This window comes from Aspergillus tubingensis (assembly GCF_013340325.1).
Source record: "Aspergillus tubingensis WU-2223L DNA, scaffold_3, whole genome shotgun sequence".
NCBI lineage: Eukaryota > Fungi > Ascomycota > Eurotiomycetes > Eurotiales > Aspergillaceae > Aspergillus > Aspergillus tubingensis.
Window position 1 is genome coordinate 2,211,548 of NW_023336277.1, and position 15,048 is coordinate 2,226,595.

The following is a 15,048-nucleotide window of genomic DNA, read 5'->3' on the forward strand; positions in this document are numbered from 1 at the left end:
CTGCCAGCCCCTGCGAGTCTCTTCCCCGCATTTTATCAAACGTTATTGTCTCGTATGTGCAACTCTACTTGTACTGCCATGCACCTCGACTGAGAAATGCCCATTGACATCTTTGCCATTTTATAGCCCTAGTCACATCATTCACAGCTGCCAGTGGCCGCGTGGGCGGCATTCTCTGTGTCTCCTTGAGCACAACAACACATCTTTGGGCCTTACCATTGGCTTCATGTTGCTGAAGCCATACCCTGTCCGGGATCAGCGTTTTCGTATGCACCGAGGGCTGAAAGCACCATGTCTTCTCAAGAACCCGATAACGATGCTACTCTCGATTCAACCCTAGCAAGAAAGCGCAACAACTCTGAAGTAACCGAGTATCCCCGAAGGCGCGCAACTATAGCCGTATGTTGGATGCCCCTCCCCTTCTATAATCTTGAACAAGTACCACCCTGGTACTAACTCTGCTACAAACACAAGTGATACTAATGTGCGTGGACTGCTTCAGTGCCAGATCTGTCGTCTGCGGAAAACGAGATGTAACGGAGCCCGCCCAAGATGCCAGCTCTGCGTAGACCTAGATGCAGACTGTGTTTATCGTGAGCCAGGCATCAAACTAGATGCCGGTGACAAACTGATTATCGAGAAGCTGAACAGGATAGAAGTCTTGCTTCAGTCGAAGTTTTCAGACCCCATCAGCCAGTCTCCGCTGTCATCGAATTCTTCCACAGCTGCCAACCTTGTCCAAATAGGTGGTGATGATGTTGTCAGTTTCGCCAACATACCTACAAGGTCAATCGCGGTGGGCCTTGGCTCATGGGCAAATCCACCGACGAGTATCTCGACTATGCCCAGAGTACATACTACACCAGCTTTACACCTTCTACAATGGCCATTAATCCGAGAATTGGTCGCTGTCCCTTATGATCCTCATACCCTTCTACAGTTAGAGATGGCCCGTGAGCCACTTCGGCTCGAACCTCCCGTGAACCTAGATGTATCAAACGCACTTACTCACGCTCAACTTTTTTTCGAACGCGTAAATGTTTGGTACGCTTGTGTCAACCCACTTACATGGCCCCGCTATTACAAGAAGGCTCTTTCTCTGGACTTCGAGGGAGGGCCGGAGAGTTGCGTCGTCCTTTTGGTTTTGGCACTGGGCAGTGCCAGTCAATCTGGGAGTATATCGTGCCTTTCTGCAGATGAAGAACTTCCAGGACTACCATATTTTGCCGCAGCCTGGTCTCTTTTGCCGGCTGTCATGACGCGCAATTCGGTGCTCGCAGCGCAATGTGTCATATTGGCATCTGCATATCTATTTTACATGGTCAGGCCCCTCGAGGCGTGGACTCTACTATCAAATGCCAGTATGAAGTTGCAGCTACTCCTAGGCAACCCCTCTCGTGTTCCAGGGCAATGGAAGGAGCTCAGCACAAGAGTGTATTGGAACACCTTACTATTTGAAAGCGATTTGCTTGCAGAACTAGACCTACCACACTCGGGTATTGTGCATTTTGAAGAGCTCGTCGATCTCCCTGGGGGCTTTGAACTGGAAGATGAAGAAGACGAAGAAGACGAAGGAAGCATACAAATTGGAGAGAAGATAGTAGATGTGATGATAGGTCAGGATGAGCTCTGGTATTTCTTGGCTGAAATAGCCCTAAGAAGGCTGCTCAACAGAGTCAGTCATATGATCTACCAAAAAGACAGCATCTTGACACTCGCATCACTCGGTCCTATCGCCTCAGAGCTAGATTTCCAGCTTTCTCAATGGTATGAAAGCCTTCCTCAGCCTGTCCGCTTCCCCCTTGGGGGGCCGACATCAAGCCCCATTCAGACTGTTTTAAGGCTTCGCTACTTCGCCTGCCGTACAATAATTTACCGGCCTTACATCCTGGCGGTCTTCCAGAATGAGTATGCATGCGGTGACCCGACAGTAAAAGATTGCTGCTTGCGGTGCTTGGAGGCGACATTGAATCAACTCGAGCATATAAGCAGACACCGTGAGGGCCACCTGCCGTACCTCTGGCAAGGTGCTCTTTCCATGGTCTCACAGGCGTTGTTAATCATGGGGGCAACCATGTCACCGACTCTCTCATCACTATTGCCTCCAGCGACTCAGCTAGACGGGATCATATCTAACGTTATAACGGAGGTTGGCAGGTATGCGCGGCTTGCACCAAGCCTGAAGTTATCTGCTGAGATCATTCGTGACGCGGAAAAGAGACGCCAAATGTCCCTTGCGTCAGCAGCCAGGCGAGGTTGAAAGAGGTATTCGACTTGCAGATTCCAAAGCTTGCATATATCTGCTCCGTGTAAAAGCGCCAGGGACCCTCATACGTCATACGCCTATTGTAAGTCCATGGAAACGATAAACATCGCCGCATTCGTGGGAAAGCAATCGACAGGGAACACAGGGTATGCACGGGGTTTGAATATCTCCCCAAGATAGATGCGAAATGGTAACTCCAGCAGTATATTTATCGAGAACCATCACAACTGGAAAAGCTAAGGAATAAATAGAAGAAAACATGCGATCTTGCAGGTACTTGTACAAGTGAATTTACATGCTCAAGTTCGATCAATAAGCATATTATTGATAATAATGAAGAAAAGAATGATGATGGGAGAAACAAAATAGAATCAAAATAGTGATAGAATAAGCATGAAGAAGGGGAAGAGGAAGTTCCAAGTATGATACATGTAAGTCAAAGCCATATCATCAGATCAGTACCCACTCACTGCCTCTTTTAATAAACTTATCAAGCATCATACCGATATCGTTCAGGGCAAACCGACAAACGTAGAGTCCAAAGAACTCTGCAGCATGGCGAGTGCTTAACTCTAGGCCGACTAACGTCGGCGAAGAATGCCTTAGGCCAGGATCTTCGACTTGTTGAGCAATTTGATCTAAGCAAGCGGGGTTAACACTGCCGAAACGATAGTGGGGTAAGTCCTGCCACATACCCAATACCTGAGCTGCATCGCAAAGCCGTGCCAAGGCTCCCATATAGTTATTAGATCCATTGTAGTGCAATTGAGATACCCTGCGCCTCAATGGCTGGGAAGTGGGCAAAGACGTCATCGGAATGGTGCTAACGGTCGCATTGTCCTTATTGGTGTCCTTTGATGCAGGGAGCGAAGCCGTCGCATTGACACCGGAATTCTTTGACCGTAACTTACGCCAGGAGGTCAGATATGATTTGCTCGGTACATTCGATGGTTTTGAGGGCGGCGCATCGACGGCTGCTGGGTCTTCGAAAAATTGAGCCGACTTGAAGAGTGGCATGGCGCCCTGCACTCCGACCTCACTCCCTATTTTTTTGGACAGCGACATCTGCACCTGGTCAAGTACACTTTCCAAAGACTGCATTTCTTCCAAAACAGCATCAGCATCGTAAGTATCAACCTTTGCCAACTTGAGTAATGCTGCGGTTAGCAAGTCGCAGTTAGACACCTTTTCTTCGACTGCCTTGATTTTCACGTTCTTCACGCGCCACACGTCTCGAGGAATAAACAACTTCGTGGACAAATAACCACCACGTGGGTGAGAAATTGTCTGATAGATACAGCGCATTAGCCAAAATGGACGCAGAAGAAATGACTCAGGACACGGCTCCAATGGAAGAGGAGGATCGGTGGCCAACAAATTTGGAGAGCCAGGGCTCGTCGGGGAATGTATATGGCTATCGAATATATTCAGTCCTCCACTTGGCAAGCCATTCGCCGACATCATGGCAGTAGTGGGTGTGGGGATTATAGGTATTGAACCAGTCATCGGCACTTTATGGGTATCGACGGCAGGAAACGCATTGCTTGACGGACTGTTTGGGGACTCAACAAACGGTTCCGGCCCCGAAACTGAGATATTTCTCAGACGAAAAGTTCCCAGTCCTGTATTGAGCTTGCCCAGATTATCCGGTGCTGAAGGTACTTTGCCGATGGGACGTGTTGGAGATGGAACTTTGGAGAGCTCACGGCCATCATCGTCCTGGTGAGGCATCTTTTCTGAGATTGCGTTAGATAGAGCATCTTCGTTAAACGATCCAATTGAGACATTTCGATTCTTCACGGATGCGGCTGATCGTAGAGCAGAAGTAGGACCCGATGCTCGACCTGGCTGATGATTGATAGTAGAGGTTGAAGCGGTACTATCTTTTGGAACTGGCGGCGGCCGAAAACTGAATGGGTCCGTGTTTGTTTCGATCTTTAGTTCCGTGGCATACTGACCCGATAGTCTCCGTGCTCGCACCGTTGGCGTTGATATTGAGGCATGTCCCGAATTTGTCGAAACCGAAAGTGCGCCGTGACTTGGGGGAGACGACCCGCTAGGCTCGAAGTTTGTATTATCAGTGAAGGGCAGGCTTGCATCTTCTGCGAGGGGGCTTAGGGCTGTCATAGTATTGGAAGCAGTCGAGCCATCCCGCAATTTGCTAGAAAGGCTACCCGATCTTGACTGGCGGGGAAGAGCGGACTTGGACTGAATGCCAAATTCGAAGTCATCCATAACATAGCCTCTGGTCATCTCCTCCAGCAATCGCTCCTCTTCTTCAGCTTCCTCATCTAGATAATCGGTCCTAATATCATTGACACCGTCATACGCGGATTGTTCTTGAAGACGTTGTGTTTCTTGCCCGCGTGTCAATGCTATCTGAGCCTCCCGCTCAGCTTCTCTCACCTTTTGCTTCGCGATTTCGACATTTCTCCGAGCATTGGCCACAATGTCATTGCTGCTACCATTATCATCTAGATCGACAGCTGGTTCCAGACCTTCATCATATGCAGCTTCCACAGCAGCATCGAGGGCAGCATCAAATTCGGCCTCGGTACCGACAGCGTGATGAAAGCTCCCTCTATGTCGCAAGTATATTGATGACACTTCTGAGCGTATCGAGGCTGGGGAAGATGCGCCAGATTCATCAATGGTGTCGAGCCAAGACGTCGATTCATTCACGTCCTTCTTATGATCCCCGAAAGAGGACAGGTCAGACTGGCCAGCAGCATGAGTGATATCTACTCCTGAGGTTATTGTTTCCGAGGGGTCTGAAGCACCCATGTAATCAAACTTCGATATACGCCGGGATGATCCAGGATGATGGAAATTGACCGAATTAGACGATTGGGCTGTAGTCGGTGTACGATCACCTAGCGGTGACGGTAATAATGACTGGCGCGGTTGGTGATCCCAACTGGACGCTAGCCCTTCCGCCAGATCAAACGGTTGGACCATAGAACTGCGCTGCAAAGAGACACGCTTCTCCCTGGCCATTACATCGTTCTCATCAACGATTGGATGAGATAATTCACCATATGATTCTTGACTTAGCGGACGCTCAGGGAGGGCTTTGCTATCCAAATCTCGAAATGAAAAATCCATACGTTGTAGCTCAGTGACTCGTACCATATATGTATCACGCTAAAAGAAAAATTTCAGTTTTAGAAATGAAGAGAATTTGAGTTCAGTTAGAAACTCACTATTTCTTGAAGTTTTTGTTTCTCGTCTTCTCCTCCGTCGCTCCGAAGCATTACCAAATGTAGGAGTTGACACGCATCATTGTAAGCCTCCATAGCCCCTTCGAAGTTCGCCGCATTGTCGAGAAGAACTGCGGTATTCGCTTTCTGCAACGCTTTGGAAAGCATTGCTTTCTGTGACTGACCCCGCTTTCTTTTCTCCTGACTCCTATCTCCCTCAGAGATCAACTGCGGTCCTTCCTCTGCTGGTGCGTTAGGCCCTGATTCACGTGGACTGTGTGCCTCTAGAACTGGGCGAGTAGGAACCACACTACTTTTGCCCCGGGCGGAATCAGGTCCTGAACCGTTTTCCTTGACCCAGGGGTCTTGGAAAAGGTTATGGGGTATTTCAGTGGCCCCAGAAAATATCCAATTACTCTGTGGCACTGTCGCTCCTACAACATCGACTGGGTGATTTGGTGCAGGATCACCATAACTCGACGTGATCGACGTTTGAAAAGGGCGATGCGTGCGCAATTCATCATAAGTATCAAATGTCTCCGGCATGTGAAATCCGTCATGTATTTCAATGCCAGTTTCGGAAGCTATTCGACTTTGATTTTCCGAGCCGTCATTATTGTCAATGTGTTCGTCATGGCCAGTGGTTGGGGAAGGTGATCTAGGCACTCTGGTAAAATCGAGTCGGCGATTATTTTCCGGCGAATTTTGGCTAGATGTTGTAGACTGCGACCAGCGATTTAGATTACCTAGTCCTTCACGGATGAGACCTTTATCCGTCTTGTCTAGCGACACAGCAGCTTGTGGCGAGGCAGAATTTGCCGGAGTTCCTGAACCGATTCTGGAAATGTAATCCGCGGTATCCGAATCCTTTAATCTAGACATAGCCTGTAATGCGATTGTGGGGATGGATGAACGTGGGCGTTGTCTATCAGGTCACTATAACTCGACTTTCCTCAACTGTATACGATTGCGTTCAGCATATGCCAGTATGTATTAGAACGTTGACTTGGATGAAATACCAACGGGCGCAAGACGTTTTCCAGAAATATCCGGGAACGTTGGTACACAATCCCGATGTTGCGATACCGTGACCGCAGTTAGAGACTAGCAGTATATAGAGTGGCAGAACCAGTCATGAAGCTTCCCGGCTTCGGCTTTCAGATAGGTAGTATAGCACCGCCGAAGATGGCTTGGCCAACGAGGAAGATCCTTTTTACCGGAAGCTGATGTGTCCACAGTATTTCTGCAGCCTGAGATAGTCCACACAAGATATTTGTCAGCTCGATTGCTGTCTTGCACCCATACCAGAGTACTCACTCCGGTTGCATAGTGTGTGTGTGCGCGCGTGTGTTTTGACAATACAATTGGCGGGTTTGGCGTTATAGAATGCGCATTCTCCCCTTAATCATGACAAGTTTGTCCCAGACCTGGTGCACAACAGGCAGTGTATGCACGAGATGATAATAGACAAAGTTGTTCGACAAACCAGGATACTTGCTCTCTCTTGGTTGATATGCGCTGGTAGGATGCTCGATAAACCCGACGGTAGGGATTGAACTCGGATCCGGAACTCTAGTCCACACAGGCCTTCAAGCATACTAGAGGGGTAATTAGCTGTTAGTAGGAAATAGCCAGTGGTGCAAGTCATAGTTGTAATGGTTTGAGATAGATTTTCACTCTTCTGAATACTGATACTTAGAGGTAACTAAATGACTGTGTCAGGACATACCAAAAGCACTCTTTTTGATAAGCAATCAAGTCACAAGGAGGATAAGACAGGTCAAACCGGACTATACGTCCAGGCTGACAAGGAAAACCAGTAATTTCAGGTTGATAGCCAGGGCTTGTGCGGGTGGGTATCTTAATAATTCAGGTCAAGAAAATATTCAAGCAGCACGTATTATACTGTAGCGTTATATGGGAGGGAAAGGGTGGAAAAGGGGGAGGGGAAGGGGCTTTTGTGTTTTCCATTTTCTGGTCTGATATGACGGAAGTCCCTCACTAGCCATGGATCTGCTTTGCTAGCTAACCACCGAACTTTCCACGGGACAACAACCATAGTTGCCCCATAGTACGGAGTACAGAGTTTGTAACATTGTAAGGGGCATAACGCATCACAATCAAGTACTTACTTGTAGGGTATTCGCATAGCCATAAATAATACCCAGCACAAAAAGGCTTCATAAATAACTTAATGCATATTCTAAAGGGATTACAGAGTTTACAATGTCTCAATAGGTGTCACACTGTACATAGCCAAGAAAAAAAAAAAAAATACTAGATTCTGAATTGTGACTATCTACCCCAAAGACAGTGCATTCAAATGCGGGTCTCTAGGATGCCAAATATAGCGTGCATCTTGTGGTACTAAAAATTTAGTTGATGAACAAAGTATGGCTAACCCGAGTACTCAGTTATTTCATAGTATTGAACCCATAGATTAATTGATACATACATACATCTAGGGTTACAAGGTTGTATGCAAATTTAATCTGTAATCGTTTGGGTTGAACCTCCACAACATGACGGTATAGTCAATAGCCAGTCTTTTCATAATAATACTATATAAACTTAACTAGTTTGTATTCGGATCGAAGTTAGACGTCAAACTTCTAGTAGTTCAACACCCTGGCTAGTCTTACATGTATCTCATGGATAGTACCCTCTCATACAACAAGTCTCTCTTCCGGCCCCCAACCTCTCTCGAATTTTTAAAATTGCTTTGATATCTTCACTATCTAGGCACAGGCACCATTACTAGATGACTGCCAAGGCACTCTCTAGTGCCCCAGAGGCTTTGTGTTGCTGTATAAGCAACTTCAAAGAAAAAGATTGAATGAATCAGAGCTAGATGCTTCACCATGCCAGACACGCATTAAACAATTTCAATTTACTTATTCTACGGTACTGCAGCTAGTGTTCTTCTAGTTATGATACAATAAAGAGACGCATAGGTAACAAGTGCCTTTTGTTTTATCTTAAACCATTTTATTGTAAATTATACATTTATTTCCCCAAAACACTCGGTTGAATGCACTTACCTGCTCAAGGCTCCGATCGGTAAGTAGGTCTACTGGAGTTGTAAGAAGTGTAAGAGTGACCGAGATCTAGCGATGAGGTGATAAGGGAAATTCTGATAGAACATCTAGTAAAATTCAACTGGGACTCAAAGAGACTAGCTGGATATGGTGTTCATGAAAGCTAGAGTGCATTCAGGATGCGATTTCAAAACTTTGTATACGTACTCTCGTGGTTTGGGATCCATGGCATATTCGACGACTTGCATACCTACTAATAACGAATCCAACAGGTCCACTCATCATTTTCATTATTATTCAGCGTCAGTGAAGCCCAGGGATAGATAAGCAATAATGGCTTTGTTGATAAACCCATACCCTCTGCCTCACGACGATTCTAGCCCCTTTGGTGGGTATGCCTACTCATCGCTGTCGTCCTCACTCGTCGCTTCGATATTCCGGCGCGTATCCTTGTCATCCGAATATTCACCAGAGTCATCACCGACCTCTTTGTTCTCACTGGTCAATTTACTATCGCTATCATACTGTGGTCGGGGGATTGATTCGCCTTTATTCTGAAGAGTGGTTTCAATATGAGGTAATAATTTCACAAGAGAGGAAAACTGATCAATTGGTAAAGAGATTCCCTGCGCAAACGATGAGTTTCGTGACGAGGCCTATTAGAACATAGAAGACAAACCTTCTTCCCAGGAAGCTCGTGGCCATCCTTCTCGTAGTATTCCCTTATACTGACCAGGGTCTTTCCACAGAAAGATGAGATGGTCAGACGGCGTGCTTTGGAGATTTCCCAGTAGATGTCTCCATTCGAGTCAAGCTTTCCCTGGCCAGCGAGTAAATCGGCATGATTAGGGTTTGGGTTTCCCTTCGAGACATTGCCCCTCGTCCTTTTTGATGACCGATGGTCGTCGATAGAATCACTCTCAGCGTCTGGTTCGCGTTTTCTTGCTCTGGAAGACATAACTATGTCTGCTGCCAAAGGAAGGGGCGACGTAACTTTACCACTGACTGTGTTGAGATTGATATGATGTGTCAATGATATCTCTCTCGGAAGCTCAAAGTGGACAAGCTCTCCATTAACTATATGTATGGGGGAACGGACCGTCAATGTGGTATGTATATCACGTGACCCAAATCAAATAGTGAACATTCAATTACAGTCATCATACAATGAATGAAGTTTATATTACCGAAACAACATGTGATGTTCAATCAACTAGAGATGCGAAAAGGAACTAATCTTGGTATTATACATGCGACGGGATTCTTGTGATCGCTAACGATCGCTAATACTCAGCGAGTCGGGGCCCGGATGTTAATATTAGAGGATAGCAGTCTTGAGAGCCTGCAAGAAAAGAGAATACACAAACCCCCTAGCGAGATTTTGAACCTGCAGACAATCGAAGATTCTCCCCAAAACTTCCTTACTGGCATTTGCTCCCATAACGCTCGTAAGAGCCTGGGGTAAGCCTCGCTGAACGAAGACTTTGCGAGCCGTCTCCCTCAGCCGTTCTTTCTCAGCATCAGTGGATGGCGGCGGCCAGTTTCTTAACTCGCTTTCCGTTGGCAGAGCATTTTCACGTAACTTGTTGAGATATAGCCCAATTGCTTCATCTGACGTATGCGAATCAATCATCGATACCTGGAGCAGCTCACGGATCGTCTCCAAATGAGGATTTCCGGGGCGTAATATGTACGATTTTGCCGCATTAAGTAGAGTCCTGCGTATGTTCCATGCCGAAGACAAGGTGTATAGTTCATTGATTACCGCGAATATGAGCTCCACTGCTATGCGCGTCTCTTCATGCGTGATAGGATTGCCTTGACTTCTGTACTCGCTTGATTCAGCGTCTGGTGCTTGCCCTTCGCTGTTGGCGTGAGAATTATCTTGCGTCCCGCCAGGAGACCGGGGTAGGTCAGCCGAAGTATTGCGCCCGGTTGAAGGAGACAGTTGTGTAGAAGCCACAGTGCTTCCTACATCCGTCGTCTGAGCTGAGCTGTCGGGAAATCCTGCATAGTCCGTGGCCGTTTCGAATTTATTCGAAAAAGCCTCTTCAGGAGGGGGAGCTGGCCTCCCAAATGCCTTGTCTGTGTGAAATCCGTCCGGTGGGGAAGCCGAGCCAATCCTCGTAGAATTCCGAGGTCTCCCCTCTGACACCTGATCGATTGACCCATTATGGTTGACAGGATTTAGTGGCCTGGCTTTATCGCCTACCACTGAATCCGGTGATTGCTTTTTACTGCTGCCTCCACCAAACACCCCTGTCATGCCATCCAACATGGCTTTGCCACTTCCCGAGACGCCTCTGGGTGCATTGGATAATACTCCCAACACTCCCTTTCCTACATTCTCGAGTGCAGATTGGCTTGGAAAGGGGAACCCAGTCCTGCCGTAAGGATTACTGAAGTCCGATCCAAGATGTTCATCCTTGCCAAGAAATCGTTTCATCTTTTCACTCTCTGCCAGAGACTCGTGGTTAAGAGCATCTTGAAGATAACATTCCAAGTTCTTAGCCAATTCCAATGTTGTCTGGCCTTTCCACGAGGGTACAACTGGGTGATCGTCTGCGAACTTCCGTAGTTTGTGCAGTCTCGAGATAGCCTCCAAAGTTTGGTGAAGCGATTCAAAATCGGTATATTTTCGGAAAACCATCCACCCAGTAGACCGTGTCGATACAGGTTCAACTTGCAGTAAATAGTCCGACGTTGGCTTTGAGCGGAGTGGGCCTTTCGATGTGACCTTTGAAGCTTCGGTTTCTACCGTTATGGATGCACGATGAAGGATGGCTGGTTCCGGTAGCGAAGTCGGTGCGGTTGGACTCTTGAATTGCATGAGTGAAGGAGACGAGCTGTTATTTTCTTCCACGTTGGAATCGATATTATTTTCAATATGCTTTGCTTGATCACAACCTGAGACTTTGCGTTGCAAAGCTCCGTCTCCGATCTCGTCTGCAGGCAAGACTTCTCTATGATCAATCCTGTCATCCGATGCCACCTCCTGCACATCGTTTCCCAGTGCTCTCTCTGGGCTTTGCTTCTGCTGATCATGCGCCGTGATCATGTCACTGAGTCGCTTCGCCTCTATTTTGGCTTCCACTGTTGCCCTGTCAACATTTGCCATTTCATGTTGTATTATATCCCTAGTGATATCGAAGTCTGGGCTCGTGTTGCGCGTTGTATCGGATGGAAGTTCATTTACGCTGTTGAGTTCTCTAGTTGCTGTCACAACTTGTTCTTGGGCCCCTTCCACACCGGCATCTATTGCAGTCATTATGTCTGACTTGCCTTCACTAAAAAGATATATAATCCAGCCATTGATGATTTCTGGCCTCGAAAGACTCGAAACGGTTGACTCGAATAGAACGCTCACGAACATTTCGCGCATGAAATTTCTGAGCAGCAGACATCCATAGACATCTGGGTCAAGAAATCTGGCCAAAATATCGTCCGCTATAATGTCGAGCTTCTTCTTCTGTTGGTCGTTGGCTAAGATATTCGCCAGGCCACTTTCAGGGGAGGTCTCTATGTAGCGCAAGACTGCCTCTTCCGGCGGTTTAGTGGAGCCAACGGACTCGAATGCTGCAGAAAGCTCATTCAAAAACACAATGATCAGTGAGGATGAGTTAGTGAGGAGTTCCAAAAAGGTGTCAGCAGAGCGTTTACGAGAGAGGTGCAATGACAAGGACGAGATAAACTCGGCCAACAACTTCCTGCATGCCAGATGAAATGTTGTCTCAGGCGGTAATATTGGACTAGACCAGGAGCTTTTCGAGGTCTGGTAAGCTCACGAAGTAGCATTATAGGCGAGAGCTTACATCACATAGTCCTTCATAACTGCATCGGTGATTGATCTCAGGGCATCCGCTGTCTTGGGGCCAAGAGCAGAATAATCAAGATCAGCAGAGGAAGAGTCCCCGAAGAGGAATACTTGCCCAGTGTCATCTTGTTCAGCATCGGCAGCCAAGGTCGTACTTTTCGGCCAATCGAGTAGTCTTCTGGCTATGTCCAGGGCGAGCTCCTTTCTCCTTCGCTGTCGGGGATTGGATAATGGATGGATAGGGTCTTCATAAACTGCCTCCCATTGTGCGTGCAAGACGATACCACTAGCAATTCCGATCAAGAGCAAACCTAGTCTTCCAAAAAGTACGAGCGTCGCGCCTACCAAGCATGCGAAGACACCCAGAAGAGTCTCACTATTAGCCGTTGAGAGAAATTGAAGTGTCGATTCAATGACTCCTTTTGATCGCACAGGGTTTAAACTCTCCGTCGCAGCCTGCTCGCTGTAGCTCGTCGGCAAACCAACGTTAGAAGTCTCAGCTAATTCGGGTTTCTTGGGCTGTGACTGTTCCGCCCAGTTGGAAGTCTCATCCATGGCGATTGGCTCTGTTAGATGATCGCATTGACCGTAACGCAGGCTTGCAGATTTATTGAGGAGAAGGAAAACCAAGATTTCGCGAATGATCAAGGCTGCGCGTCGTCAGGAAGCTCGGTTGTCCTTTAACATCTGGTTATCTGATCGGCATGTCCGCTTTGGTTACCTAATACAACCGGCCGGGGAATCACGAGCTTGTATAGCTATGGAGTGCTACTACATACTTAGCACTTTTGTCTACCAAGTAGTAAAAAAAAACCACGAGTAATGTATATTCAGGATGTGCAAATCAGCTCAAATCTATCTGTACCAGTAGCATTAAATGGGATAATCATATTTTCCAAATAGGTTTGTGATCGTCGATTAAGTCCGCCATATATAGTAGCTAAAATAGGTAATGCGACCTGCGTATATCGGTCTAACATAGGAGCAGGATTAGTGGTACCAGTACTCCGTACGATGGACACAGTACGCGAATTCCCTGGCCCGTACTTGATAAGAACTTGCCATCAGAAACTTAACCAGCCGATGTCAACGCTGCGTATGGGATACTAGGATGTGGTGAGGCTTGAGTGTTTGCTCCTTGTTGGAGACGGCGTTAAGATACGTTTTGCGCACGGAAACCAAAACACAACATCTGGAGAGGCGACATTCTGGTGGTGCCGTGCTCCTGTCAACCATTGGGGCCCAGAATCCAAGAGAAGTTCAGGGCTTGGAATAAGTGATAAGCCTAATCATGCGTAGCAGTACTAAATCCTGTTTCGGTAATAAAACTGAAGGAAACTCTACTTGTAGTTGAACCGTGAGAATTATATTCATTTATATAGTGCTGTGTACCCATCCAAAATTACCTTGCATTACCAGTAAAAGACAAGGTATCTAAAGCAAATAAGGATGGACATTGCTATGCGCAATCCGAGTGAATCCAGCATTCAAAGTATATGCGTTTCATGCCAGATGCAAAGAAGACTGCGGTTTATATGGAAGTATGCAGAAACCACCGTGTTTTTCTCCCTGCTAGCCCGATCACAACTCATTCACAAGCCTGTCTGAAGCCGTCATTGTGTCTTGATATATTTGGTATGAGATCCTTGTGCAACAACTGTACTCCCATTAGAGTCAGTCTGCTTTGAAATTGTCACAGTTGTAAAAGCAAGGTTTCGCCCGACTTTGTCGGCGCGACCTTCAATCACTAGCCAGTCTCCAGTTTTCGCTGTTGAGAGATAGTTGACATGAATATTCGTGCTGACACCTGTTGAATCGAGACCGGCCGATGCAATCGCTAACCCACCCGCCCAGTCAGTGACACAGGCTGAAAATACGCCATGTAAGGTACCCTTTGAATTCAAATGTTGAGGGCCGACTTGGAGTCTCGCATTGAATACACCTTTCCCAGCATCATAGATGTCAATGTCCTGAAGTAGAAAAGCATAAATTGGGCTGTTAGTGCGGATACGCTCCCACACTTTCTGAACTTGTTGTAGTTCAGCATTCATGTTGGAAGAGGCTGTCGCGTTTTGAAGTAAATCAAAGAATGTGTGTGCAGTCAAGATAAAATTTCCGAAAGAAGAAAAATTTTGCTTCTTTGCAAGGGCGGCATGCTAGCTTGATATAGCTGTTGACTAACTAGACACTAGTAACATTGAGTACGTAATAACCCAGTCCCAAGCTAACTACGAATCAAAAGTGATGAGAAGCATATTGTATTATTAATACAATACAGACGTGCTGCAGTAAATGATGATTAATATCCCGGCAACTATCAGCGTCCTAGCCTCAGGTGTTAGACTGACTATTTAGTTGATGTGAAGCTTCAGTCATTCAGGTAAGAAACGAGGCAACATCCTGCATATACTCAACCTAAAGGGCTCTCTCTATTTATCTGCAGCGTGGATATATCAAGAGACATGTCATGTTACTCATGTAATTTATCGCAAGTAACATATCAATTGTATCCGTTTCTGAGTTAAATTACTGACTCAGACATTATGTAATAGGCAACTAGAGCATCCCTGGATACTTCGCTTGTGGCATACAAACTTAGCTGTAGTTCCTGAATTGTCTCTGACTTCCTTACATCCTGCCCATTCTTGCCTCACTCGCATCCACACCACCATTGTTGATTTGCCTACCCAGTTCAGCATACAACCACACAACCTCACTGGCTGACACACA

At 46.7% G+C, this 15,048-nt stretch overlaps 4 protein-coding genes across 4 annotated transcripts; 1 reads left to right on the top strand and 3 right to left on the bottom strand.

Moving 5' to 3' along the window:
- Positions 1–291: 291 nt before the first annotated feature.
- On the top strand, positions 292–2,260 carry AtWU_01883 (putative C6 finger domain protein; the record flags this gene model as incomplete). Its single annotated transcript, XM_035496997.1, has 2 exons — positions 292–399; positions 503–2,260. The coding sequence occupies 2 exons, from the start codon at positions 292–294 to the stop codon at positions 2,258–2,260; spliced, it is 1,866 nt and encodes a 621-aa protein (XP_035352890.1).
- A 456-nt stretch (positions 2,261–2,716) lies between these two features.
- On the bottom strand, positions 2,717–6,348 carry AtWU_01884 (uncharacterized protein; the record flags this gene model as incomplete). Its single annotated transcript, XM_035496998.1, has 2 exons — positions 2,717–5,410; positions 5,470–6,348. The coding sequence occupies 2 exons, from the start codon at positions 6,346–6,348 to the stop codon at positions 2,717–2,719; spliced, it is 3,573 nt and encodes a 1,190-aa protein (XP_035352891.1).
- A 2,554-nt stretch (positions 6,349–8,902) lies between these two features.
- Positions 8,903–9,462, bottom strand: AtWU_01885 (transcriptional coactivator p15/PC4 family protein; the record flags this gene model as incomplete). The annotated part of the gene is made up of 2 exons (XM_035496999.1): positions 8,903–9,130; positions 9,184–9,462. 2 exons carry the CDS (start codon positions 9,460–9,462, stop codon positions 8,903–8,905), a joined length of 507 nt encoding a protein of 168 aa, XP_035352892.1.
- Positions 9,463–9,822: 360 nt separating this feature from the next.
- On the bottom strand, positions 9,823–12,873 carry AtWU_01886 (PX domain protein; the record flags this gene model as incomplete). The annotated part of the gene is made up of 2 exons (XM_035497000.1): positions 9,823–12,265; positions 12,317–12,873. The coding sequence occupies 2 exons, from the start codon at positions 12,871–12,873 to the stop codon at positions 9,823–9,825; spliced, it is 3,000 nt and encodes a 999-aa protein (XP_035352893.1).
- Positions 12,874–15,048: the final 2,175 nt, after the last annotated feature.